The sequence below is a fragment of the Bos indicus genome, chromosome 13 (assembly GCF_029378745.1).
Source record: "Bos indicus isolate NIAB-ARS_2022 breed Sahiwal x Tharparkar chromosome 13, NIAB-ARS_B.indTharparkar_mat_pri_1.0, whole genome shotgun sequence".
NCBI classification, from domain to species: domain Eukaryota; kingdom Metazoa; phylum Chordata; class Mammalia; order Artiodactyla; family Bovidae; genus Bos; species Bos indicus.
Window position 1 is genome coordinate 73,963,296 of NC_091772.1, and position 27,800 is coordinate 73,991,095.

General features: G+C 42.6%; 1 protein-coding gene across 1 annotated transcript; it reads left to right on the forward strand.

The window, feature by feature from the left end:
* The first annotated feature begins 76 nt into the window (after positions 1 to 76).
* Positions 77 to 27,663, forward strand: LOC109567707 (trophoblast Kunitz domain protein 1-like). Its single transcript, XM_070800673.1, is given in 21 exon segments — positions 77 to 170; positions 3,862 to 3,933; positions 4,975 to 5,073; positions 5,575 to 5,658; positions 6,739 to 6,810; positions 7,997 to 8,095; positions 8,601 to 8,684; positions 9,904 to 9,975; positions 11,179 to 11,277; positions 14,038 to 14,090; positions 14,092 to 14,121; positions 15,206 to 15,234; positions 18,382 to 18,425; positions 19,616 to 19,714; positions 20,206 to 20,289; positions 21,374 to 21,445; positions 22,696 to 22,794; positions 23,299 to 23,382; positions 24,724 to 24,795; positions 26,011 to 26,109; positions 27,458 to 27,663. Coding segments are annotated over 21 exon segments (1,746 nt in total).
* The last annotated feature ends 137 nt before the right edge of the window (positions 27,664 to 27,800 follow it).

Consider the following 27,800-nt stretch of genomic DNA (forward strand, 5'->3'; position numbering starts at 1 on the left):
CCCACCCCTCAGCCAGCATATTAAAAGCTCAGTCTGTCCTCAGCATCCTCAGGAGCCCTCCTGGAAGGCTACCAAGATGAGACAGCTCTGCCTCTCCGCAGCCCTTCTCGTCCTCCTGGTTATCCTGGTGGACAGCACCCCACTGAATATACACCATATCCAGGATGAAGGTAGGTCCGGCCTCACCTCTCTTCTACAGCTTTCGGGAAAACAATGGAAGTCCATGAAAGTGGGTGGGGCAGGTGTGGATTGGGTGTTGCCAACCGTCTTTGGATTTCTCTGTCATGCTGGCCAGGATTTTTGTTTGTTTCTTTGGTTTTGGCAGCACTGGTCTTCCTCCTTTTCAAGAGTATTCTCTAGTTCCGGAGTCTTCTCTCTGGTTGCAGAGTGTGGAATCTCATTGGGGTGGCTTCTCTTGTTGCAGATCAGGGGCTCTAGGCATCTGGGTCAGTAGTTGCAGTTCACCTTCTTAGTTGCCGCAATGCAAATGGAATCTTCACAACAAGGGATAGAACCCAAGTCCTGTGCATTAGCATGTGGATTCTTTTCTATTGGACTACCAGGGAAGTCTTTAGTTGCAGACTTTTAACTCCACTGACATCATGACTCTCATGAGGATATTTATTAAACTTTTGTATTTATTAGAATTTTATATCCATCTATCTATCTATATCTATATCTATATATGTGTCTCAAAATTCTGCCAGATCAGGGGCCCCATTTCTGAGAATCTCTATTCTTGTTCCCTGCCATGTCTGTGAACCTCGCTGTAGTGCAGTGATAAAAGTAAGTAAAGTGAAAGTTGTTCAGCCGTGTCCAACTCTTTGAGACCCCATGAACTCTATCATCCATGGAATTCTCCAGGCCAGAATACTGGAATGGGATCCCTTTGCCTTCTACAGGGGATCTTTCAAACACAGGGATTGAACCCAGGTCTCCCGCATTGCTGGTGGATTCTTTACCAGCTGAGCCACCAGGGAAACCCTGTATAGTAATAAAAAGCTTAAAATTTGAACCATCTCTTAGCTAATGGCCCAGGTCTCCTAAAACTCTTGAGGTTTCCTTACTTTAGATGTTATGAGATGAGTAACAAAAGGCAGCTCAAGGTAACCTTGAGGTGTGGTTTGTGTCCAAGAAACCACAAGCACCCATTTAATGTTTACAGTTTTCAACAGCTGCCACTCCAGCACCTCTGAGGAGAAGGGAGGAAACTGAGAGTGAGATCAATCACAGTGGCTGATAATCCAACCAACATGCCTGCTTAGTGAACCCTAGGGAGAAATACCTTATGTATTTCTGGGCTCAGAGAGCTTGTGGGTTGGCGAATATAGGAAGTTGAAGTGAGGGTGCTGTGCTCACTAGGGCACAGAGGCTGGGGACATCTCCCTCTCCCTTTGCCCTGCACATCTCTTCCATTTTGCTGCTTCAAGTTATATTTTGTACATTAATCTGCGAATAGTAAGCAATGGTTTCCCGAAGTTCAGCCACCGGTTCTGTTGAGTTGTTGAATTTGAAGTTGGGGTCATAGACTTGCCTGCCCCTCCATTTTAGTTATTTGGTCACAAGCATGATTGACTCAGGATCTCATGGCTGGCATCTGAACTGAGGACAGTCTTGAGTCCCCAACCTTCAGAATCTGCAGTAACTCCATCGATTCCCATCAGAAGTAAATGGACTTGTTGAACACCCAGTGGGTGTTTGGGGAATTGGCTGCTGTTGGTAGAGACACCACATATTTGGTGTGAGGGAAAAACCCAGAATCACTCTCCCCTGTGACTGGCGGTTCAGGTGATGCTTCAAAGAGGGGGAGCAATGGAAGTACATATTGCACCCATAAATTGTTTCCAGTTATCTGTATTTTCAGAGTTCCTGGGATAATCAAGGACTGTATCAAATAGGTTGTAACATGCCAGAATCTTGTCCTGGCCCTGAAACACACATGCCATGTCCTGGGGCAAGTCATCTGCAATTTTCTCACCAAAACAGGGGATACATGTTACATGGCTTTTTGAAAAGATTAAATTAAAATTTAATTAATTTTAATTTAATTAAACAATTAATTTATTAAAACAATTAATTAAATTAATTAATTAAATTAAATATTTAATTAAAATAAAAATTGAATTACATTTAATTCATTAAATTATTTATTTTAATTAATTAAAATAAAAATTGAATTACATTTCATGGTGAATTTTGTGCATGCTCTGCCAAGATGTGTTACTCTAAAAAAATTTCTTTAACTATTTAGTTTGGGAAACAAAGAATATTTATGTGTCAGATAATGAGTATTCCTCTATCTGAAAAATAATCAGAAAGACCTGGGATGAATTGTCTGCAGGAAATGTAAGAAACAACCAGTTGAAGGTTGACTCCTGATACTAAAGCTGAGACATTATTAGGAAAGTCTCCAGGCCCTTTCCCATGTTCCCTTTTGACTATTGTGTATTATCCATATGTTTTCCCTCCTTTGTACATTGTTGACTACTATTTTATTATCCATATTTGATCCTTGTTTTAGTTCATAAACCAGGCATCCTAAAACTCTTGGAATTTACTGTCTTTCATAGGTCTGGAGACAAACCACACATGGGAACTTGAGAAGCGTTCAGTAGTAAATGTGGTTAAAAGTGTCCTTGGCAGTGTGATTACAGGTTTGAGCTTTCTGCACTTCTGGGGAAAGGACAGGGCACTGAGATTGGGAACAGTCCCCACTGGCCAATGATTTAAGCAAAATACCTATTTGATGAAACCTCAAGAAGAATCCATAAATGCGGGTATTCAGAGAGCTTCTGGGGTGTTAAAACAGGGAGGGTGGTGATGTGAGGGCCCTGTATTCTCTAGGACATGGAGGCTCCCCACAACTCCACTTCCACTTTGCCTTGCACATCTACTCATTTTGGTGTGCCTAGAATTATCCTTAATAACAAGGTGTGACCGCTATGTGAATAGTCTTCCTGAGTTTGGTCATCAGATTAACTGAGTTATTGAACTTGGAGGTGGGGTAACAGAACTTCCCAGTTTTAGACACTTTGTCAAATCATGAGGGATGGGCCCACATGGCTGGTATCTGAAGTGAGGACACTTCTGAGACCTCAACATGCAGAATGTACGTTAACTCCCCCGATTTCCTATCCGAATTAAATTGCGTTGTTGCACACCCAGTGGGTGTTTGGGGAATTGGATGTTGTTTCTAGAGACACCACATATTTGGTGTCAAGGAAACCCAACTCACTCTCCCTTGTGCTTTGGGAGCTCAAGTGAGTGCTGGGCCAGGGGAGTAATGAAAGTGGGACACTGCACCCAGAAGCTGTCACCGGTTACCGGTATTTTCAGAGTTCCTGGCAGAATAGGATAGTGTATCAGTTGGGTTGTATCTTGTTCAGACCCTGTCACCCTCATGCCATGTGTCCTCCAGCAGGTCAGCCATAGTCCTCATCTGAACAGCAGATAAGTGCTGCATGAGTTCTTGGAAAATATTACAAGTCATAAATATAAACAGCTAATTCACATTTCATGACCATGCTTGGTCATTTTACACTAGGATATGTTCATGAACGATTTCTCTACCTGCTTACTAGGGGCCGAAAGAAAAAATATTTATGGGCCAAGTAATAATTATCCCTCTATTTAAAATTTAATCACACAGACCTGGACCACCCAGATGAGGAAATGTTGGGAAAGCATAAAACCCACCCTTTGTGTGGTTGGCTCATGGGGCCAAGGCTTGTACAATATTAGACAATTCTCCAGGCCTTTTTCTTTGTCCCATTTGAATATCGTTTTATTGTTCATATTTGAATGTTGTCCTGGTTCATAGTCCAATATTCCTGAAAATTTTGAAATCTCCGTCTTTCACAGGTACTAAGATTATTGGAAATGGAGCCAGTATACTGACAGGATTGGCTGAAATAGTCAAGAAAGCACTTAAAGGTTAGGACTTTCTGCTTCTCTGGGGAGAGAGGAGGGCACTGAGCCTGAGGTCAGTCACCACTGGCTGACGATTCAACACATATGACTATTGACTGGAACTTCATATAAAGCCATAAATATTGGCTCAGTGAGCTTATGAGGTGGGAGGAAATGGTTGTGAGGTGACGGTGCTCTGCTCAGGAGGACACAGACACTCTGTCCAACCCCATTCCTCCTGTGCCATAAAGATCTCCTCCATTTCACTGTTTCCGAGATTTTTCCTGGACATTAATCTGAGAAAGGTGATTAAGAGTTTTCCTGAGAATGGGGACTGGTTCGATTGAGTTATTTTAAGCATAGAGGTGAAATCATGGAAATTTCAGGTTTAAGTCACTTGTTCAGGAAGATGATAATTTGAGAAGACATGGTGGGCATCTGAAGTTAAGGCAGTCTTCGTATCCCAAACTGTGTCATCAGCACTAACTCCACAGATGTGGTATCAGAAATCAATTGAGAGTGGGCAGCCAACTGGGTGTTGGGAATTGGGTGGTTGGTGGAAAAAACATGTATTTGGTGTCAGGAAAAAACCCAGACTCACCCTCTCCTATGATGTGAGGGCTCAGGTGAGGCTGGGGGAGAGGTGAGTAGTGAAAGTAAGACCCAGGACCTGGAAACTCTCCCGAGTTCTCTGTATTGTCGAGTTCCTAGCCAATCAATAGTGTACTATATGGGTTGTGACATTATCGTATAATGTCTTGACCAGGCAACCCACATGCTTATTCCTGGGCAAGTCATCAGCAGTTTCCTCACCTGACAGGGGAAACATGTTACATGAGTTCTTAGAACAGATGACGAGTTATGAAAGGAAAGACTTTATTCATGTGTCACGAACAGATTTGTCCATTTCCCACCACAATGTGTTAATCTGAAAAAAAAGTTCTCTACATACTTGCTGTGGCCAAATAATTATATTCCTCTGTCAAATAATGTTTATTCCAGTATTATTAAGATAATACTGGACCAGGCTGAAAATTTACTTCTGAAACTTACTCTCTTTCATAGGCCAGGTGATGATTTTGGGAATACAATTCGATAACCATACACAAGAGGAATTGCCAACACTCGAGATTGAATACTCAACACTCAGTGAGGAGATCAAAGGTTTGTAGTGTCTGCACCTTGGGGAAGAGGGAAGGGCACTGAGATTCAGATCAATGATCAAAGACCAATGATTCACTCAATAAGTATCTTTCTTGAAACCTCAACAGTGCATAAATATTTCATGGTGAATCTTGTGCATGTTCCACCAAGATGTATTAATCTTAAATTTCTTTACCTAGAATTTGGGTCACAAAGAGTATTTGGGTGTCAAATAATGAGCATTATTCTATCATGAAATATAATTAGAGCAAGCTGGGATGAATGTCCTGCAGGGAATATAAGAAACAGCCCTGTGTAGGTTGACTCTGGATACCAAAGCTGAGACATTATTAGGAAAGTCTCCAGGCCCATTCCCACATTCTGTTTTGACTATTGCGTATTATCCATAGTTGTTCCCTCATTTGTCCAGAGTTGACAACTATTTTATCATCCATATTTGATCGTTGTTTTTAGTCCATGGACGAGGCCTCCTGCAACTCTTGGATTTATTGTCTTTCCTAGGTGTGGAGACAATCCATAAACAGGGCATTGAGAAGCGTGCAGTACTACCTGTGGTTAAAGGTATCCTCGGTGGTGTGCTTAAAGGTTTGTTCTTCCTGTACCTCTGGGGAAAGGAGAGGGCATGAGACTGGGAACAGTCCTCACTGGCCCATGAGTCAATCAAAATTCCTGTTTAGTGAAACTGCAAGAAGAATCCATAAATGTGGGGATTCAGAGAGCCTCTGGGCTGTTAATACAGGGAGGGTGGTGATGTGAGTGTCTTCTGAGTTTGGTCATGAGATAAACTGAGTTATTGAACCTGGGGATGGGTTAATGGAACTTCCCAGTTTTAGACACTTTGACAAATACTGACGAATGGGCACACATGGTTGGCTCCTGAACTCGGGACAATACTGAGACTCAACATGCAGAATGTATGTTAACTCCCCCGATTTCTTCTCTGAATTAAATTGCATTGTTGCACACCCCGTGGGTGTTTGGATAACTGGATGTTGTTTCGAGAGACACCACATATTTGGTGTCAAGGAAACCCAACTCACTCTCCCTTGTGCTTTGGGAGCTCAGGTGAGTGCTGGGCCAGGGGAGTAATGAAAGTGGGACACTGCCCGCAGAAGCTGTTACCAATATCAGTGTTTTCAGAGTTCAGGGCAGAATAAGAGAGTATATCAACTGGGTTGTGACAGGGTGTATCTTGTTCGGACCCTGTCACCCTCAAACCATGTGTCCTCCGGCAAGTCATGTATAGTCCTCATCTGAACAGCTAATAAGTGCTGCATGAGTTCTGGGAACATATTTTGAGTCATAAATATGAAGAGCTTATTCACATTTCATGGCCATGTTTGGTCATTTTACACCAGTAAATCTTCATGAAACAGTTCTCTACCTACTTACTTGGGGCCAGAAAGAATGAATATTTATGGGGCAAGTAATGATTATCCATCTATTTAAAAATTAATCACATAGACCTGGACCACTGAGAACAGCAACTGCCAGGAAAGCATGAAACCCAGGCCTTGTGGTGGGTTCATGGACCAAGGCTTGTACAATATTAGAAAATTTTCTGTGCCTTTCCTCTGTCTTACATTTTCCTATCGTTTTATTTCTCATATGTGAACATTGTCCTGGATCATGGTACAATATTCCTGAAATGTTTGTCTTTTCTAGGTGTCAAGATTTTCGGACAGGGAGCCAGTATACTAACAGGATTGGCTGAAATCATCAAGAAAGCACTTAAAGGTTAGGACTTTCTGCTCCTCTGGGGAGAGAAGAGGGCACTGAGCCTGAGGTCAGTCACCACTGGCTGATGATTCAATACATATGAGTCTTGAGTGAAACCTCAATAAAATCCATAAATATTGGCTCAGAGAGCTTATCAGGTGGGGCTAAACGGTCATGAGTTGAGGGTGTTCTGCTCAGAAGGGCATGGAGGCTCCATCCAACTCCACTACACCCGTACCCTAAAGATCTCCTCCATTTCACTGTTTCTGAGTTACTCTGAGAACAGTGATTAAGAGTTTTCCTGAGTTTGTTCCTGGTTTGATTGAGTTTCTGAGCATTGAGATAGAGTGGAAATTTCGAGTTTCAGTCAGTTGTTCAGAAAGATGATAACTCAAGAACACATGGCTGGCACTGAAGTCTGGGCAGTCTTGATACCTCAACCTGTGGCATTGGCACTAACTCCACAGCTATGGTATCCAAGGTCAATGGACACTGGGTGGCCCATTGGGTGTTAGGAATGGATGGTTGTGGAAAAACCACATATTTGGTGTCAGGAAACAACCCAGACTCACCCTTCCCTGTGATTTGATGGCTCAGGTGAGGCTTGGGGAGTGGTGAGTAGTGAAAGTAATCCCCTAGACCTGGAAACTCTCACCCGTTCTCTGTGTTGTCAAGTTCCTAGCCAATCAATAGTGTATCATATGTGTTGTGACGTCATCATATATTGTCTTGACCAGGCAACCCACATGCTTATTCCTGGGGAAGTCATCTGGAGTTTCCTCATCTGAACAGGGGAAACATGTTACATTAGTTCTTAGAACAGATGAAGAGTTCTGAAAGAAAAGACTTTATTCATGTGTCATGACCTGATTTGTTCATTTTCCAACACAATGTGTTGAACTGAAAAAGAAATTCTCTACCTACCTGCTGTGGCCAAGTAAAAATATTTCTTTATCAAATAATGTTATTCTTGTATTATTAAGAGTAATCAAAGATCTGAACCACGAGGGGAGCAGCTCCAGGGAAAGCAAGTAACATAGCCCTTGTGGGGTAGCCTGTGGGAACAAGGTTGATACAATATAAGAAAGTCTCCAGGCCCTTTTCTTGTTGTCTTTTGATTGGTATTTTCTTATCCATGTTTGTTCCTTTTCTTGTTTCACGGACCAGGCCTCCTGAAACTCTTGAAATTTACTCTCTTTCATAGGTCAGGTGATGATTTCCGGGATACAGTTCGATAACCACACGCCAGAGGAATTGCCAACACTCGAGATTGAATATTCAACACTCAGTGAGGAGAATGAAGGTTTGTAGTTTCTGAACCTCTCAAAAGAGGGAAGGGCACTGAGATTCAGATCAATGATCAATGACCAATGATTCAATCAATAAGCCTGTTTGTTGAAACCTCAACAGTGCATAAATATTCCATAGTGAATTTAGTGCATGTTCTGCCAATATGCATTCATCTCAAAAGATTTCTTTACCTACTTACTGTGGGCCACAAAGAATATTTGGGTGTCAAATAATGAGTATTCCTCTATCATGAAAAATAATTAGAACAAGCTGGGATGAATGTTCTGCAGGGAATGAAAGAAACAGCCCTGAGTAAGTTGACTCCTGATACCAAAGCTGAGACATTGTTAGGAAAGTCTCCAGGCCCTTTCCCATGTTCCCTTTTGACTATTGTGTATTATCCATAGTTATTCCCTCATTTGTCCACTGTTGATGACTATTTTATTATCCATATTTGATCATTGTTTTAGTTCATGGGTAGGCCTCCTGAAACTCTTGGAATTTACTGTCTCTCATAGGTATGAAGACAAGCCACAAACATGGCCTTGAGAAGCGTTCAGTAAGAGAAGTGTTTAAAAAGATCCTCGGTGGTGTGATTAAAGGTTTGTTCTTCCTGTACCTCTGGTGAGAGGAGAAGGCACTGAGACTGGGAACAGTCCTCACTGGCCAATGATTCAATCAAAACACCCGTTTAGTGAAACTTCAAGAAGAATTCAGGCATTCAGAGAACATTCATAGAGCTTCTGGGCTGTTAAAACAGGGAGGGTGGTGATGTCAGGGTCTTGTGTTCTCTAAGACAAGGAGGCTCCCCACAACTCCATTTCCACTTTGCCTTGCGCATCTACTCATTTTGGTGTGCCTAGAATTATCCTTAATAACAAGGTGCAATCCCTATATGAGTGGTCTTCCTGAGTTTGGTCATCAGATTAACTGAGTTATTGAATACGGAGGTGGGGTAATGGAACTTCCCAGTTTTAGACACTTTGTCAAATCATGAGGGATGGGCCCACATGGCTGGCATCTGAAGTGAGGACACTTCTGAGACCTCAACATGCAGAATGTATATTAACTCCCTCGAGTTTCTATCTGAATTAAATTGCGTTGTTGCACACCCAGTGGGTGTTCGGGGAATTGGATGTTGTTTCTAGAGACACCACGTATTTGGTGTCAAGGAAACCCAACTCACTCTCCCTTGTGCTTTGGGAGCTCAGGTGAGTGCTGGGCCAGGGGAGTAATGAAAGTGGGACACTGCACCCAGAAGCTGTTACCAATTATCGGTATTTTCAGACTTCCCTTCAGAATAGGAGAGTGTATCAAGTGGGTTGTGACAGGGTGTATCTTGTTCGAACTCTGTCACCCTCATGCCATGTGTCCTCTGGCAAGTCATCCACAGTCCTCATCTGAACAGCAGATAAGTGCTGCATGAATTCTTGGAATATAATACCAGTCATAAATATAAACAGCTTATTCACATTGCATGGCCATTTTTGGTCATTTTACACCAGTAAATGTTCATGAAACATTTCTGTACCTACTTACTTGGGCCAGAAAGAAAGAATATTTATGGCTCAAGTGATGATTATCCCTCTGTTTAAAAATTAATCACAGAGACCTAGAACACTGAGAAGAGCAGCTGCCAGGAAAGCATGAAACCCAGGCCTTGTGTGGTTGGTTCATGGGACCAAGGACTTTACAATATTAGAAAATTCCGCTGACCTTCCCTTTTCTCACTTTTTCCTATCATTTTATTTTTCATATGTGAATGTTGTCCTGGTTCATGTTCCAATATTCTGAAATGTTTGAAATTTTTGTCTTCCATAGGTTCCAAGATTGTCGGAAAGGGAGCCAGTATACTAGGAGGATTGGCTAAAATACTGAACGAAACAATGAAAGGTTAGGACTTTCTGAACCCCTGGGGAGAGAGGAGGGCACTGAGACTGAGATCAGTCACCACTGGCTTACGATTGAATACATATTGAACTCTTAGTGAAGCCTCAATGAAACTCAATGTATATTGGCTCAGAGAACTTATGAGGGGGGAAGAAGCAGTCGTGAGTTGAAGGTGCTCTGCTCAGAAAGGCATGGAGGCTGCATCCATCTCCACTCCTCCCATGTACTAAAGATCTCCTCGTAGTCACTGTTTCTGAGATTTTTCCTGTAATGTACACTGACAGCAGTGATTAAGAGTTTTCCTGAGTTTGGTTGCTGGTTTGATTGAGTTTTTGAGCATGGAGGTAGAGTTGTGGAAATTGAAAGTCTCAGTTACTTGGTCAGAAACATGATAACTCAAGAGGGCATGGCTAGCATCTGAAGTTAGGGCCATCTCCCTACATCAACCTGTGGCATTGGCCCGAACTTCACAGATGGTATCAGAAGTCAGTGGACTTTGGCATGTTGGGTGTTGGGAATTGGATGGTTGTTGGAAAAACCGTGTATTTGGTGTTAGGAAAAATCCCAGAGTCACCCACGATGGTGATGTGATGGCTCAGGTGAGGCTTGAGGATAGGTGAGTTAGGAAAGCAAGACCCTGGACCTGGAAACTCTCACCAGTTGTCAGTATTGTCAAGTTCCTAGCCAAGCAATAGTGTATCAAATGCGTATTGATGTGACAGTATCATGTCCTGACCAAGCCTCCTGAATGTGTGTCTTGGTGCAAGTAATCTGCAGTTTTCTCATCTGAACAGGGAATCATGTTACATGAGTTCTTAGAACAGATGATGAGTTATGAATAGAAACAGTTTATCCACGTGTCACGACCAGATTTGTCCACTTCCCACCACAATGCGTTAATCTGAAAAAATATTCTCTACCTACTTGCTGTGGCCAAGTAAAAATATTTCTCATTGGAAAAGGTTTATTCCTATATTATTAAGAGTAATAAAAAGATGTAGAGTCACGGAGGAGGGCAGCTGCAGGGAAAGCAAAAATCACAGCCCTTGTAGGGTAGCCTGTGAGAACAAGGCTTCACAATATAATGAATGTCTCCAGGCCCTTTCCCTTGTTGTCTTTTGACTGGTATTATCTTATCCATGTTTGACCCTTTTCCTGTTTCATATACCAAACTTCCTGAAACTCTTGAAATTTACTCTTTCATAGATGAGGTGATGATTTCAAGAATACAATTCTATAACCATACACAAGAGGAATTGCCAACACTTAAGACTGAATATGCAGTACTCAGTGAGGAGAATAAAGGTTTGTAGTTTGGGCACCTCGGGGAAGAAGGATGGGCGCTGAGATTCAGATCAATGACCCACATGGTTCGCATTTGAACTGAGGATAGTTCTGAGACATCAAAATGCAGAATGTATATTAACTCCCCTGATTTCCTATCCAAATTAAATTGTGTTGTTGCACATCCAGTGGGTGTTTGGAGAATTGGATGTTGTTTCGAAGGATACCACATATTTGGTGTCAAGGAAACCCAACTCACTCTCCCTTGTGCTTTGGGAGTTCAGGAGATTGCTGGTCCAGGGGAGTAATGAAAGTGGGGCACTGTACCCAGAAGCTCTGACAATTATTGGTATTTTCAGCATTCCAGGCAGAATAGGATAGTGTATCAAGTGGGTTGTGTCATGATATATCTTGTTTAGATCATGTCACCCTCATGCCATGTGTCCTCTGGCAAGTCATCCATAGTCCTCATCTGAACAGCAGATAAGTGCTGGATGAATTCTGGGAACTTATTACGAATCATAAATATGAAGAGCTTATTCACATTTCATGGCCATGTTTGGTCATTTTATACCAGGAAATGTTCATGAAAAAATTCTATACCTGCTTACTTGGTGCAAGAAAGAAAGAATATTTATGGATCAAATGAGGATTATCCCTCTGTTTAAAAATTAATCACACAGACCTAAACCACTGAGAAGAGCAAATGCTGGGAAGGCATGAAACCCAGCTGTTGGGTGGTTGGTTCATGGGACCAAGGCTTGTACAATATTAGAAAATTCTCCAGGCCTTTACTTTGTCTTACTTTTTCCTAATGTTTTATTTTTCATATGTGAATATTGTCTTGGTTCATGGTACAATATTCCTGAAATGTTTGTCTTTCATAGGTGTCAAGATTGTCGGAAAGGGAGCCAGTATACTAACAGGATTGGCTGAAATAGTCAAGAAAGCACTTAAAGGTTAGGACTTTCTGCTCCTCTGGGGAGAGAGGAGGGCACTGAGCCTGAGGTCAGTCACCACTGGCTGACGATTCAATACATATGACTCTGGAGTGAAACCTCAATACAAATCCATAAATATTGGCTCAGAGAGCTTATCAGGTGGAGCTAAATGGTCATGAGTTGAGGGTGCTCTACTCAGAAGGTCATGGAGGCCCATCCAACTCCACTACACCCACGCCCTATAGATCTCCTCCATTTCAGTGTTTCTGAGTTTTTTCCTGTACATTACTCTGAGAACAGTGATTAAGAGTTTTCCTGAGTTTGTTCCTGGTTTGATTGAGTTTCTGAGCATTGAGATAGAGTGGAAATTTCGAGTTTCAGTCACTTGTTCAGAAACATGACAACTCGAGAACACATGGCTGGCATCTGAAGTCTGGGCAGTCTCGATACCTCAACCTGTGGCATTGGCACTAACACCACAGATATGGTATCCAAGGTCAATGGACACTGGGAGGCCTGTTGGGTGTTGGGAATTGGATGGTTGTTGGAAAAACCATATATTTGGTGTCAGGAAAAAACCCAGACTCACCCTCCCCTGTGATTTGATGGCTCAGGGTGAGGCTTGGGGAGTGGTGAGTAGTGAAAGTAATCCCTGGACCTGGAAACTCTCACCCGTTCTCTGTGTTGTCGAGTTCCTAGCCAATCAATAGTGCATCAAATGGGTTGTGACGTCATCATATATTGTCTTGACCAGGCAACCCACATGCTTATTCCTGGGGATGTCATCTGGGGTTTCCTCATCTGAACAGGGAAACACGTTACATTAGTTCTTAGAACAGATGAAGAGTTATGAAAGGAAAGACTTTATTCATGTGTCATGACCTGATTTGTCTATTTTCCAACACAGTGTGTTAACCTGAAAAAATCATTCTCTACATACTTTCTGTGGCCAAGTAAAAATATTTCTTTATCAAACAATGTTTATTCCCATATTATTAAGAGTAATCAAAAGATCTGAGCCAGGTGGGGAGCAGCTGCAGGGAAAGCAAGAAACACAGCCCTTTGGGGTAGCCTGTGGGAGCAAGGCTGATACAATATAAAGAAAGTCTCCAGGCCCTTTCCCCTATTGTCTTTTGACTGGTATTATATCATGCATCTGTGTTCCTTTTCTTGTTTCACGGACCATGTCTTCTGAACTCTTGAAATTTACTGTCTTTCATAGGTCAGGTGATGATTTCCGGGATACAGTTTGATAACAGTACTCAAGAGGAATTGCCAACACTTGAGATTGAATACTCAACACTCAGTGAGGAGAATGAAGGTTTGTATTTTCTGTACCATAAGGAAGAGGGAAGGGCACTGAGATTCAGATCCATGACCAATGATCAATGATTCAGTCAAACGTCTGTTTCTTGAAACCTCAATAGCACATAAATATTTCATGGTGAATTTAGTGCATGTTACACCAATACGCATTCATGTAAAAAATAAATTTAAATTAAAAAAATTTCTTTACCTATTTACTTTGGGCCACAAAGAACATTTAGGTGTCAAATAATGAATATTCTGCTATCATGAAAAATAATTAGAGCAAGCTGGAATGAATGTCTGCAGGGAATGTAAGAAACAACCCTGTGTAGGTTGACTCCTGATGCAAAGCTGAGACATTGTTAGGAAAGTCTCCAGGCCCATCCCACGTTCTGTTTTGACTATTGCGTATTATCTATGTTTTATCCCTCATTTGTCCACTGTTGACTACTATTTTATTATGCATACTTGATCATTGTTTTAGTCCATGGACCAGGCCTCCTGTAACTCTTGGATTTATTGTCTTTCCTAGGTGTGGAGACAATCCATAAACAAGGCATTGAGAAGCGTGCAGTACTGCCCGTGGTTAAAGGTATCCTCGGCGGCGTGCTTAAAGGTTTGTGTTCTTCCTGTAGCTCTGGGGAGAGGAAAGGGCACTGAGACTGGAAACAGTCCTCACTGGCCCATGAGTCAATCAAAATTCCTGTTTAGTGAAACCGCAAGAAGAATCCACAAATGTGGGCATTCAGAGAGCCTCTGGGCTGTTAAAACAGGGAGGGTGGTGATGTGAGCATCTTCCTGAGTTTGGTCATGAGATTAACTGAGTTATTGAACATGGAGGTGGGTTAATGGAACTTCCCAGTTTTAGACACTTTGCCAAATAATGACAAATGGGCGCACATTGGCTGGCTCCTGAAATTGGGACAATTCTGAGACTCAACATGCAGAATGTATGTTACCTCCCCTGATTTCCTCTCCAAATTAAATTGCATTCTTGCATACCCCACGGGTGTTTGGGGAATTGGATGATGTTTTGAGAGACACCACATATTTGGTGTCAAGGAAACCCAGCTCACTCTCCCTTGTGCTTTGGGAGCTCAGGTGAGTGCTGGGCCAGGGGAGTAATGAAAGTGAGAAACTGCATCCAGAAGCTGTTACCAATATCAGTGTTTTCAGAGTTCAGGGCAGAATAGGGGAGTATATCAACTGGGTTGTGACAGGGTGTATCTTGTTCGGACCCTGTCATCCTCAAACCCTGTGTTCTCCGGCAAGTCATGTATAGTCCTCATCTGAACAGCAGATAAGTGCTGCCTGAGTTCTGGGAACATATTACGAGTCATAAATATAAACAGCTTATTCACATTTCATGGCCATGTTTGGTCATTTTATGCCAGTAAATCTTCATGAAACAGTTCTGTACCTACTCACTTAGGGCCAGAAAGAATGAATATTTATGGGATAAGTAATAATTATCCCTCTATATAAAAATTAATCACACAGACCTGGACCACTGAGAACAGCAACTGCCAGGAAAGCATGAAACCCAGGCCTTGTGGTTGGTTCATGGACCAAGGCTTGTACAATATTAGAAAATTTTCTGTGCCTTTTCTCTGTCTTACATTTTCCTATCGTTTTATTTTCATACGTGAACATTGTCCTGGACCATGGTGCAATATTCCTGAAATGTTTGTCTTTCCTAGGTGTCAAGATTTTCGGAAAGGGAGCCAGTGTACTAACAGGATTGGCTGAAATCATCAAGAAAGCACTTAAAGGTTAGGACTTTCTGCTCCTCTGGGGAGAGAAGAGGGCACTGAGCCTGCGGTCAGTCACCACTGGCTGACGATTCAATACATATGAGTCTTGAGTGAAACCTCAATACAAATCCATAAATATTGGCTCAGAGAGCTTATCAGGTGGGGCTAAACGGTCATGAGGTGAGGGTGCTCTGCTCAGGAAGGCATGGAGGCTCCATCCAACTCCACTACACCAATGCCAAAACATTCCCTGCATTTCAGTGTTTCTGAGTTTTTTCCCGTACGTTACTCTGAGAACAGTGAATAAGACTTCTCCCGAGTTTATTAACTGGTTTGACTGAGTTTTTGAGCATGGAGGTAGAGTGGAAATTTCAAGCTTCAATCACTTGTTCAGAAACTTGATAACTCAAGAACACTTGACTGGCATCAGAAGTCTGGGCAGACTTGATACCTCAACCTGTGGCATCAGCACTAACTCCCCAGATATGGTATCCAAGGTCAATGGACACTGGGCAGCCTGTTGGGTGTTGGGAATCGGATGGTTGTTGGACAAACCACATATTTGGTGTCAGGAAAAAACCCAGACTCACCCTCCCCTGTGATTTGATGGCTCAGGTGAGGCTTGGGGAGCGGTGAGTAGTAAAAGTAATCCCCTGGACCTGGAAACTCTCACCTGTTCTCTGTATTGTCAAGTTCCTAGCCAATCAATAGTGTATCATATGGTTTGTGACGTCATCGTATAATGTCTTGACCAGGCAACCCACATGCTTATTCCTGGGGAAGTCATCTGGAGTTTCCTCATCTGAACAGGGGAAACACGTTACATTAGTTCTTAGAACAGATGAAGAGTTATGAAAGGAAAGACTTTATTCATGTGTCATGACCTGATTTGTCTATTTTCCAACACAGTGTGTTAAGGGGAAAAAGTGATTTTCTACCTACTTGCTGTGGCCAGTAAAAGTATTTCTTTATCAAACAATGTTTATTCCCATATAATTAAGAGTAATGAAAAGATCTGAGCCATGAGGGGAACAGCTGCTGGGAAAGCAAGAAACAGCCCTTTGGGGTAGCCTGTGGGAGCAAGGCTGATAAAATATTAGGAGAGTCTCCATGCCCTTTCCCCTGTTGTCTTTTGACTGGTATTATATCATGCATCTGTGTTCCTTTTCTTGTTTCTTGGACCATGTCTTCTGAGCTCTTGAAATTTACTGTCTTTCATAGGTCAGGTGATGATTTCCGGGATACAGTTTGATAACAGTACTCAAGAGGAATTGCCAACACTCGAGATTGAATACGCAACACTTAGTGAGGAGATCACAGGTTTGTATTTTCCAGACCTCAGGGAAGAGGGAAGCTCACTGAGATTCAGATCCATGACCAGTGACCAATGATTGAGTCAATACGTGTCTTTTGTGAAACCTCAACAGTGCATAAATATTTCATGGTGAATTTAGTGAATGTTCCGCCAATATGTATTCATCCAAAAAATGTCTTTACCTACTTACTCTGGGCACAAAGAATATTTGGGTTAAAATAATGATTATTCCCCTATCATGAAAAATAATTAGAGCAAGATGAGATGTTCTGCAGGGAATGTAAGAAGAGCCCTGTGTAGGTTGACTCCTGAACCAAAGCTGAGACATTATTAGGAATGTCTGCAGGCCCATTCCCACATTCCCTTTCGACTATTGTGTATTATCCATAGTTGTTCCCTCATTTGTCCACTTTTGATGACTATTTTATTATATATATTTGATCGTTGTTTTAATCCATGGACCAGGCCTCCTGCAACTCTTGGATTTACTGTCTTTGCTAGGTGTGGAGACAATGCATAAACAGGGCATTGAGAAGCGTTCAGTTAAAGGTATCCTCAGTGGAGTGCTTAAAGGTATGTTCTTCCTGTAGCTCTGGGGAGAGGAGAGGGCACTGAGACTGGGAACAGTCCTCAGTGGCCTATGATTCAATCAAAATTCCTGTTTAGTGAAACTGCAAGAAGAATTCACAAATGTGGGGCATTCAGAGAGCTTCTGGGCTGTTAAAACAGGGAGGGTGGTGATATGAGGGTTCTGCGTTCTCTAGGACATGGAGGCTCCCCACAACTCCATTTCCACTTTGCTTTGCACATCTACTCATTGTGGTGTGCCTAGAATTATCTGTAGTAACAAGGTGCGATCCCTATGTTAGTGGTTGTCCTGAGTCTGGTCATCAGATTAACTGAGTTTTTGAACATGGAGGTGGGGTAACAGAACTTCCCAGTTTTAGACACTTTGCCAAATACTGACAAATGGGTGCACATGGTTGGCTCCTGAACTCGGGACAATTCTGAGACTCAACATGCAGAATGCGTGTTACCTCCCCCAATTTCCTCTCTGAATTAAATTGCGTTGTTGCACACCCCATGGGTGTTTGGGTAACTGGATATTGTTTCAAGAGACACCACATATTTGGTGTCAAGGAAACCCAACTCACTCTCCCTTGTGCTTTGGGAGCTCAGGTGAGTGCCGGGCCAGGGGAGTAATGAAAATGGGACACTGCACCCAGAAGCTGTTACCAGGTGTTGGTATTTTCAGAGTTCCAGGCAGAATAGGAAAGTATATCAAGTGGGTTGTGACAGGGTGCATCTTGTCCGGACCCTGTCACCCTCAAACCATGTGTCCTCTGGCAAGTCATGTATAGTCCTCATGTGATCAGCAGATAAGTGCTGCATGCGTTCTGGGAACATATTACGAGTCATAAATATAAAGAGCTTATTCACATTTCATGGCCATGTTTGGTCATTTTACACCAGGAAATGTTCCTGAAAGAGTTCTCTACCTACTTACTTGAGGCCAGAAAGAATGAATATTTATGGGACAAGTAATGATTATCCCTGTATTTAAAAATTAAGCACACAAACCTGGACCACTGAGAACAACAACTGCCAGGAAAGCATGAAACCCAGGCCTTGTGGTGGGTTCATGGACCAAGGCTTGTACAATACTAGAAAATTTTCTGTGCCTTTCCTCTGTCTTACATTTTCCTATCGTTTTATTTTCATATGTGAACATTGTCCTGGATCATGGTGCAATATTCCTGAAATGTTTGTCTTTTCTAGGTGTCAAGATTGTTGGAAAGGGAGCCAGTATACTAATAGGATTGGCTGAAATAGTCAAGAAGGCACTTAAAGGTTAGGACTTTCTGCTCCTCTGGGGAGAGAGGAGGGCACTGAGCCTGAGGTCAGTCACCACTGGCTGACGATTCAATACATAAAAGTCTTGAGTGAAACCTCAATACAAATCCATTAATATTGGCTCAGAGAGCTTATCAGGTGGGGCTAAATGGTCATGAGTTGAGGGTGCTCTACTCAGAAGGTCATGGAGGCCCATCCAACTCCACTAACCTGTGCCCTAAAGATCTCCATTTCAGTGTTTCTGAGTTTTTTCCTGTACGTTACTCTGAGAACAGTGATTAAGAGTTTTCCTGAGTTTGAGCTTTTGAGCATGGAGGTAGAGAGGAAATTTCGAGGTTCAGTCACTTGTTCAGAAACATGATAACTTGAGAACACTGAATTTGGCTGGCACTGAAGTCTGGGCTTCTCCATACCTCAACTTGTGGCATTGGCACTAACTCCACAGATATGGTATCCAAGGTTAATGGACACTGGGTGGCCCATTCGGTGTTGGGAATTGGATGGTAGTTGGAAAAACCACATATTTGGTGTCAGGAAAAAGCCCAGACTCACCCTCCCCTGTGATTTGATGGCTCAGGTGAGGATTGGGGAGCGGTGAGTAGTAAAAGTAATCCCCTGGACCTAGAAACTCTCACCCGTTCTTTGTATTATTGAGTTCCTAGCCAATCAATAGTGTATCATATGGTTTGTGACATCATCGTATATTGTCTTGACCAGGCAACCCACATGCTTATTCCTGGGGAAGTCATCTGGGGTTTCCTCATCTGAACAGGGGAAACAAGTTACATTAGTTCTTAAAACAGATGAAGAGTTATGAAAGGAAAGACTTTATTCATGTGTCATGACCTGATTTGTCTATTTTCCAACACAGTGTGTTAACCTGAAAAAATCATTCTCTACATACTTTCTGTGGCCAAGTAAAAATATTTCTTTATCAAACAATGTTTATTCCCATATTATTAAGGGTAATCAAAAGATCCGAGCCACGAGGGGAGCAGCTGCAGGGAAAGCAAGAAACACAGCCCTTTGGGGTAGCATATGGGAGCAAGGCTGATACAATATTAGGAAAGTCTCCAGGTCCTTTCCCCTGTTGTCTTTTGACTGGTATTATATTATGCATCTGTGTTCCTTTTCTAGTTTCATGGACCATGTCTTCTGAAACTCTTGAAATTTACTCTCTTTCGTAGGTCAGGTGATGATTTCTGGGATACAGTTCGATAACCATACGCAAGAAGAAATGCCAACACTCCAGATTGAATACTCAACACTCATTGAGGAGAATAAAGGTTTGTATTTTCTGGACCTCGGGGAAGAGGGATGGGCACTGAGATCAGATCCATGATCAATGATTCAGTCAATACACCTATTTCGTGAAATCTCAACAGCGCATAAATATTTCATGGTGAATTAGTACATGTTCTGCCAATATGCATTCATCAAAAAAAATTCTTTACCTACTTACTTTGTGCCACAAAGAATATTTGGGTGTCAAATAATGAGTCTTCTGCTATCACGAGAAATAATTAAGGCAAGCTGGGATGAATGTTCTGCAGGGAATATAAGAAAGAGCCCTGTGTAGGTTGACTCCTGAACCAAAGCTGAGACATTATTAGGAAAGTCTCCAGGCCCATTCCCATGTTCTATTTTGACTATTGCATATTACCCATATTTTTTTCCCTCATTTGTACTGTTGATGACTATTTTTATCCATATTTGATCATTGTTTTAGTCCACGGACCAGGCCTCCTGCAACTCTTGGATTTACTGTCTTTCCTAGGTGTGGAGACTAGCCATAAACAGAGACTTGAGAAGCGTGCAGTACTACCTGTGGTTAAAGGTATCCTCGGCGGCGTGCTTAAAGGTTGGTGTTCTTCCTGTAGCTCTGGGGAGAGGAGAGGGCACTGAGACTGGGAACAGTCCTCACTGGCTCATGAGTCAATCAAAATTCCTGTTTAGTGAAACCGCAAGAAGAATCCACAATTGTGGGCATTCAGAGAGCCTCTGGGCTGTTAAAACAGGGAGGGTGGTGATGTGAGCATCTTCCTGAGTTTGGTCATGAGATTAACTGAGTTATTGAACATGGAGGTGGGTTAATGGAACTTCCCAGTTTTAGACACTTTGACAAATAATGACGAAGGGGCGCACATGGCTGGCCCCTGAACTCGGGATAATTCTGAGACTCAACATGCTGAATGCATGTTACCTCCCCTGATTTCCTCTCCAAATTAAATTGCATTGTTGCACACCCCATGGGTGTTTGGGTAACTGGATATTGTTTTGAGAGACACCACATATTTGGTGTCAAGGAAACCCAACTCACTCTCCCTTGTGCTTTGGGAGCTCAGGTGAGTGCTGGGCCAGGAGAGTAATGAATGTGGGACACTGCACCCAGAAGCTGTCACCAGTTATCGGTATTTTCAGAGTTCCAGGCAGAATAGGAGAATATATCAAGTTGGTTGTGACAGGGTGTATCTTGTTTGGATCCTGTCACCCTCAAACCATGTGTCCTCCAGCAAGTCATGTATAGTCCTCATCTGAACAGCTAATAAGTGCTGCATGAGTTCTGGGAAAATACTACGAGTCATAAATATAAACAGCTTATTCACATTTCATGGCTATGTTTGGTCATTTTATGCCAGTAAATCTTCATGAAACAGTTCTGTACCTACTCACTTAGGGCCAGAAAGAATGAATATTTATGGGATAAGTAATAATTATCCCTCTATATAAAAATTAATCACACAGACCTGGACCACTGAGAACAGCAACTGCCAGGAAAGCATGAAACCCAGGCCTTGTGGTGGGTTCATGGACCAAGGCTTGTACAATACTAGAAAATTTTCTGTGCCTTTCCTCTGTCTTACATTTTCCTATCGTTTTATTTTCATACGTGAACATTGTCCTGGATCATGGTGCAATATTCCTGAAATGTTTGTCTTTCCTAGGTGTCAAGATTTTTGGACAGGGAGCCAGTGTACTAACAGGATTGGCTGAAATCATCAAGAAAGCACTTAAAGGTTAGGACTTTCTGCTCCTCTGGGGAGAGAGGAGGGCACTGAGCCTGCGGTCAGTCACCACTGGCTGACGATTCAATACATATGAGTCTTGAGTGATGAAACCTCAATAAAATCCATAAATATTGGTTCAGAGAGCTTATCAGGTGGAGCTAAACGGTCATGAGGTGAGGGTGCTCTGCTCAGGAAGGCATGGAGGCTCCATCCAACTCTACTACACTCATGTCCTAAAGATCTCCTCCATTTCACAGTTTCTGAGTTTTTTTCCTGTACGTTACTCTCAGAACAGGGATTCAGAGTTTTCCTGAGTTTGTTTACTGGTTTGATTGAGTTTTTGAGGATGGAGGTAGGGTGGAAAGTTCCATTTTCAGTCACTTGTTCAGAAACATGATAACTCAAGAACACATGGCTGGCATCTATAGTCAGGGCAGTCTTGATACCTCAACCTGCGGCATCGGCCCTGACTCCACAGACACGGTATCAGAAATCAAAGGACAGTGGGTGGCCCGTTGGGTGTTGGGAATTGGGTGGTTGGTGGAAAGACCACGCATTTGGTGTCAGGAGAAATAGACTCACCCAGACTCAGCCTCCCCTGTGATGTGAGGGTTCAGGTGAGTCTTGGGAGAGGTGTGTAGTGATAGTAAGACCCTGGATCTGGAAACTCTCACCAGTTCTCTGTATTGTCGAGTTCTTAGCCAATATATAGCGTATCAAATTAGTTGCGATGTGATAGTATATTGTCCTGACCAGGCCACCCACATGCTTTTGTCCTGACCAAGTCATCTGCTGTTTCCTCATCTGAACAAGGGAAACATTAGTTTTGGAACAGGATTCCAAAAGAATGGAACAGGGCTACATTAGTTCTTAGAACAGATGACAAGTTACGAGTAGAAAGACTTTATTCACATGTCAAGAACAGATTTGTCCATTTTCCAACATGATGTGTTATTGTGAAAAAAGATTCTCTACCTGCATGCCTTGGCCAGGTAAAATATTTCTTTATCAAATAATGTTCATTCCTGTATTAAGAGTAATCAAAAGATGTTGAGCCATGTAGGAGGGCAACTGCAGGGAAAGAAAGAAGCTCAGCCCTTGTAGGGTAGCCTGTGGGAGCAAGGCTGATGCAGTATAATGAAAGTGACCAGGCCCTTACCCTTGTTGTCTTGATTGTTATTATCTCATTCATGCTTGATCCTTTTCCTGTTTCCATTCCAAGGCCTCCTGAAACTCTTGAAATTTACTCTCTTTCATAGGTCAGGTGATGATTTCCGGAATACAATTCAACAACCATACACAAGAGGAATTGCCAACACTCAAGATTGAATACTCAACACTCAGTGAGGAGAATAAAGGTTTGTATTTTCTGGACCTTGCAGAAGAGGGAAGGGTACTGAGATTCAGATCAATGACCAATTACCAATGATTCAATCAATAAACCTATATCTTGAGACCTCAACATTGCATAAATGTTTCATGGTGAGTTTTGTGCATGTTCCACCAAGATGTATAATTCTTAGAAAATTTCTTTACCTTCTTAGTTTGGGCAAGGAAAAATATTTAGGTGTCAAATAATGAGTATTATGCTATCATGAAAAGAAATTAGAAAAACCTGGTATGAGTGTTCTGCAGGGAATGTGTGAAACAGTCCTCTGTAGGTTGACTCTTGATATCAAAGCTGAGACATTATTAGGAAAGTCTCCAGTCCCTTTCCCATGTCCTGTTTTGACAGCTGTTTATTATCCATATTTGTTCCCTCCTTCGTCCACTCTTCACTACCATTTTATTATGCATATTTGATCCTTGTTTTAGTTCATGGACCAGGCCTCCTGAAATCTGGAATTTTCTGTCTTTCATAGGTGTGGAGACAAGCCAGAAGCGGGTACTTGAGAAGCGTTCAGTAGTACATGTGGTCAAAAGTATCCTAGGTGGTGTGATTAAAGGTTTGATCTTCTTGTATTTCTGGGGAGAGGAGAGGGCCCTGATTTTGGGAACAGTAACCACTGGCCAATGATTCAATCAAAATACCTGTTGAATGAAACCTGAAGAAGAATCCATAAAAGTTGGCATTCAGAAAGCTTTTGGGCTGTTAAATTAGGGAGGTTGGTGATATGAGGGTCCTGTGTTCTCTAGGAAATTGAGTCTCCCCACAACTTCACTTCCACTTTGCCTTGCATATCTCACTCATTTTGGTGTGTCTAGATTTATCCTTAATATTACTGTGAGATCCGCATGTGAGTTGTCTTCCTGAGGTTGGTCATCAGATTAACTGAATTACTGAACATGGATGTGAAGTAATGGAACTTCCCAGTTTTAGACACTTTGTCAAATCATGAGGGATGTGCCCACATGGTTGGTATCTGAAGCGAGGACAGTTCTGAGACCTCAGCATGAAGAATGTATATTAACTCCCCCAATTTTCTATCCGAATTAAATTGCGTTGTTGCACACCCAGTGGGTGTTTGGGGAATTGGATGTTGTTTCTAGAGACACCACATATTTGGTGTCAAGGAAACCCAACTCACTCTCCCTTGTGCTTTGGGAGCTCAGGTGAGTGCTGGGCCAGGGGAGTAATGAAAGTGGGACACTGCACCCAGAAGCTGTTACCAGGTGTTGGTATTTTCAGAGTTCAGGGCAGAATAGGATAGTGTATCAAGTGGGTTGTGACAATGTGTATCTTGTTTGGACCCTGTCACCCTCATGCCATGTGTCCTCTGGCAAGTCATCTATAGTTCTCATGTGATCAGCAGATAAGTGCTGCATGAGTTCTTTGAACTTGAAGCAAAGTTTCTTCAGTCGTGTCCGACTCTTTGCGACCCATGGACTATAGCCTGCTAGATTCCTCTGTCCATGGGATTTTCAAGGCAAGAATCCTGGAGTGGGTTGCCATTTCCTTCTCCACTGAACGTATTATCAGTCATAAATATAAGCAGTTTATTCACATTTCATGGCCATGTTTGGTCATTTTCCACAAGGATATGTTCATGAAATATTTCTCTACCTACTTACTTGGGGCCAAAAGAAAGAATGCTTATGGGTCAAATAATGATCATCCTTCTATTTAAAAATTAATCACACGGACCCTGACCACTCAGAAATGGAACTGCTGGGAAAGGATGAAAACCAGCCCTTGGCTCATGGGACCAAGGCTTGAACAATATTAGCAAATTGTCCAGGCCTTTTCCTTTCTCCACTTTTTCCTATGATTTTATTTTTCATATTTGAATGTTGTCCTGTTCATGGTCCAATAGTTGTGAAAATTTTGAAATGTTTGTCTTTCTTAGGTACCAAGATTTTCGGAAAGGGAGCCAGTATACTAACAGGATTGGCTGAGATAGTCAAGAAAGCACTTAAAGGTTAGAACTTTCTGCACCTCTGGGGAGAGAGGAGGGCACTGAGCCTGAGGTCAGTCACCACTGGCTGATGATTCAACACATATGCCTATTGAGTGAAACCTCAATAAAAATCCATAAATATTGGCTCAGAGAGCTTATGACGTGGGAAGAAATGGTCATGAGGTGAGGGTGCTCTGCTCAGGAAGGCATGGAGGCTCCGTCCACCTCCACTCCTCCCATGTCCGAAGGATCTCCTCCATTTCATGGTTTCTGAGTTATTTCCTGTATGTTAGTCCGAGAACAGTGATTGAGTTTTCCTGAGTTTGGTCGCTGGTTCTATTGACTTTTTGAGCATGGAGGTGGAGTCATGGAAATTTCGAGTTTCAGTCACTTGGTCAGAAGCATGATAACTCGAGAACACTCAATGCCCTGACCTCAGATGGCTGGCATCTGAGGTCAGGGCATTCCTGATACCTCAACCTGTGGCATCAGCCCTGACTCCACAGATATGATATCAGAAGTCAATGGACAATGGGAGGCCTGTTGGGTGCTGGGAATTGGATGGTTGGTGGAAAAACCATGTATTTGGTGTCAGAAAAATAGACTCAGCCAGGCTCACCCTCCCCTGTGATGTGAGGGCTCAGGTGAGGCTTGGGGAAAGGTGAGTAGTGAAAGTAAGACCCTGGACCTGGAAACGCTCACTGGTCATTCGTATTGTTGAGGTCCTAGCCAATCAATAGTGTATCAAATGTGACATGACATGACAGTATCTTGTCCTGACCAGGCCAGCCACATGCTTGTTTCCTGAGGCAAATCATCAACACGAGGAAACATGTTACATTAGTTCTTAGAAGGGATGATGAGTTATGAATAGAAAGACTTTATTCACTTGTCATGAACAGATTTGTCCATTTTCCATCAGAATGTTTTAATCTGAAAAAAGATGTCTACCTACATAGTTTGGCCAAGTAAAAGTATTTCTCTATCAAATAATGTTTATTCCTGTGTTAAGAGTAATCAAAAGATGTTGAACCATGGAGGAGGGCAACTGCAGGGAAAGCAAGAAACAGCCCTTGTGGGGTAGCCTGTGGGAGCAAGGCTGATAAAATATAACGAAAGTCTCCAGACCCCTTCCCTTGTTGTCTTTTGACTGGTATTATCTTATCCATGTTTGATCCTTTTCCTGTTTCATGGACCAGGCCTCCTGAAATTCTTGAAATTTACTCTCCTTCATAGGTCAGGTGATGATTTCCAGAATACAGTTCGATAACCATACGCAAGAGGAATTGCCAACACTCAATATGGAATACTCAACACTCAATGAGGAGAATAAAGGTTTGTAGTGTCTGCACCACCCACTCCAGTGTTCTTGCCTGGAGAATCCCAGGGACGGGGGAGCCTGATGAGCTGCCGTCTATGGGGTTGCACAGAGTCGAACATGACTGAAGCGATTTAGCAGCAGCAGCAGTGTCTGCACCTTGGGGAAGAGGGAAGGGCACTGAGATTCAAATCAATGACCAATGATTCCTTCCATAAGCCTTTCTATTGAAACCTGAACAGTGCATAAGTATTTGGGTTCAGAGAGTTTTCTGGGTGGTCAATACCATTGCAAGGTGCTGTACTAATTGGGGAATGGAGGCTCCACACACCTCCACTGTTCCTTGGCCCTACTCCTCTCCTCCATTTCACTGTGCTGTTTCATGTATATTCATCTGGGAACAGTAGGTAAGTGTTGTCCAAAGTTTAGTCATCATTAACACTCAGTTATTGAACATGGAGTTGGGATCACGGACCTCTCCATTTTAACCATTTGGTCATAAGCAAAACTAAGTGGGGACCACGTTGCTTGCACTAAAGTGAGGACAATCTTGGGTGCTTAACCTGTGGGGGTAACTGTATAGATTTCATACCAGACATCAATTGACTGGGGGACACCCAGTGGGTGTCTGGAGAATTGCTTAGTGTTGGTAAAGACACCACATATTTGTGATAGGATAAATCCAGGCTCAGTCTGCCGTTTGATCTGGGGGCTTAGGTTATCTTACTTACAAGGAAGTAATGAAAGTAGGTCGCCAGCTCCAGAAACTCTTACAAGTAAACTGTGTTTCCCGAATTCCTGGTAGAATCATATATTATATCAGATGCATTGTGACACCATAGTAACTTGTCCTGACTCTACCATCCACATGCTCTGTTTCATGGGAAAAGTTATCTTCAATTTCCTCATCTGAAGAGGGGAAATATATTACATACATCCTTTGAACAGAGTTCCAGTCATGAATATAAAGAATTTATGCCCTGCCTCCTTAGTGTCTACAGCGTTTGAAAGTTTAGTTTCCTGACAAGGAACTGAACCTAGGACTACTTAATTGGAATACAGATTCTTAACCACTGGACCACCTCGGAAGTCTTATAGATGTTCTTCAGCTTATCAAAGGCATTATACCTATCTTTCTTAGAAGACTTTATGAGGAGATATACATTTGTATGTGATTACTATATCATGTCATCCCTAGCAACATTCATATTCTGTCCCAGAAGGGGTGTTTTCAAATGGGCATTTCAATTTGACCACACTCCACAACCCTAACATTCTCTCTTGCAAACAAACCGGTGGTTCTAGTTGTTGTCCTTGTACGGAGCAGTGATGACCATCCTCATAACTGAGCCATTGCCCCTCTAGTTTCCCCAGCTTTTATGCCTGCTTTCTGCGTGGAGCCTAAATTTGTTGGTGTCTGCAACGCCTCGATGACCAGGTACTTCTACAATGCCCAGACCGGGCACTGTGAGCTGTTTGTATATAGCGGTTGCGGAGGAAACGAAAACAACTTCCCAACATTGGAGGACTGCATGAAGACCTGCTATCCAAAGGCACAGTCCCTGTGGTAAGACAGGGGCCAGGGCACAGGAGGAGGGAAGGGCTGGGGAAATGGGTGGAGCTCAGGGGGCCACACACCATTCCCCCTGCACAGTGTCTTCCTCCTCGCTGCTGCCAGGAGAAGAGGCTGCAGTGTCCTGTGAAACCC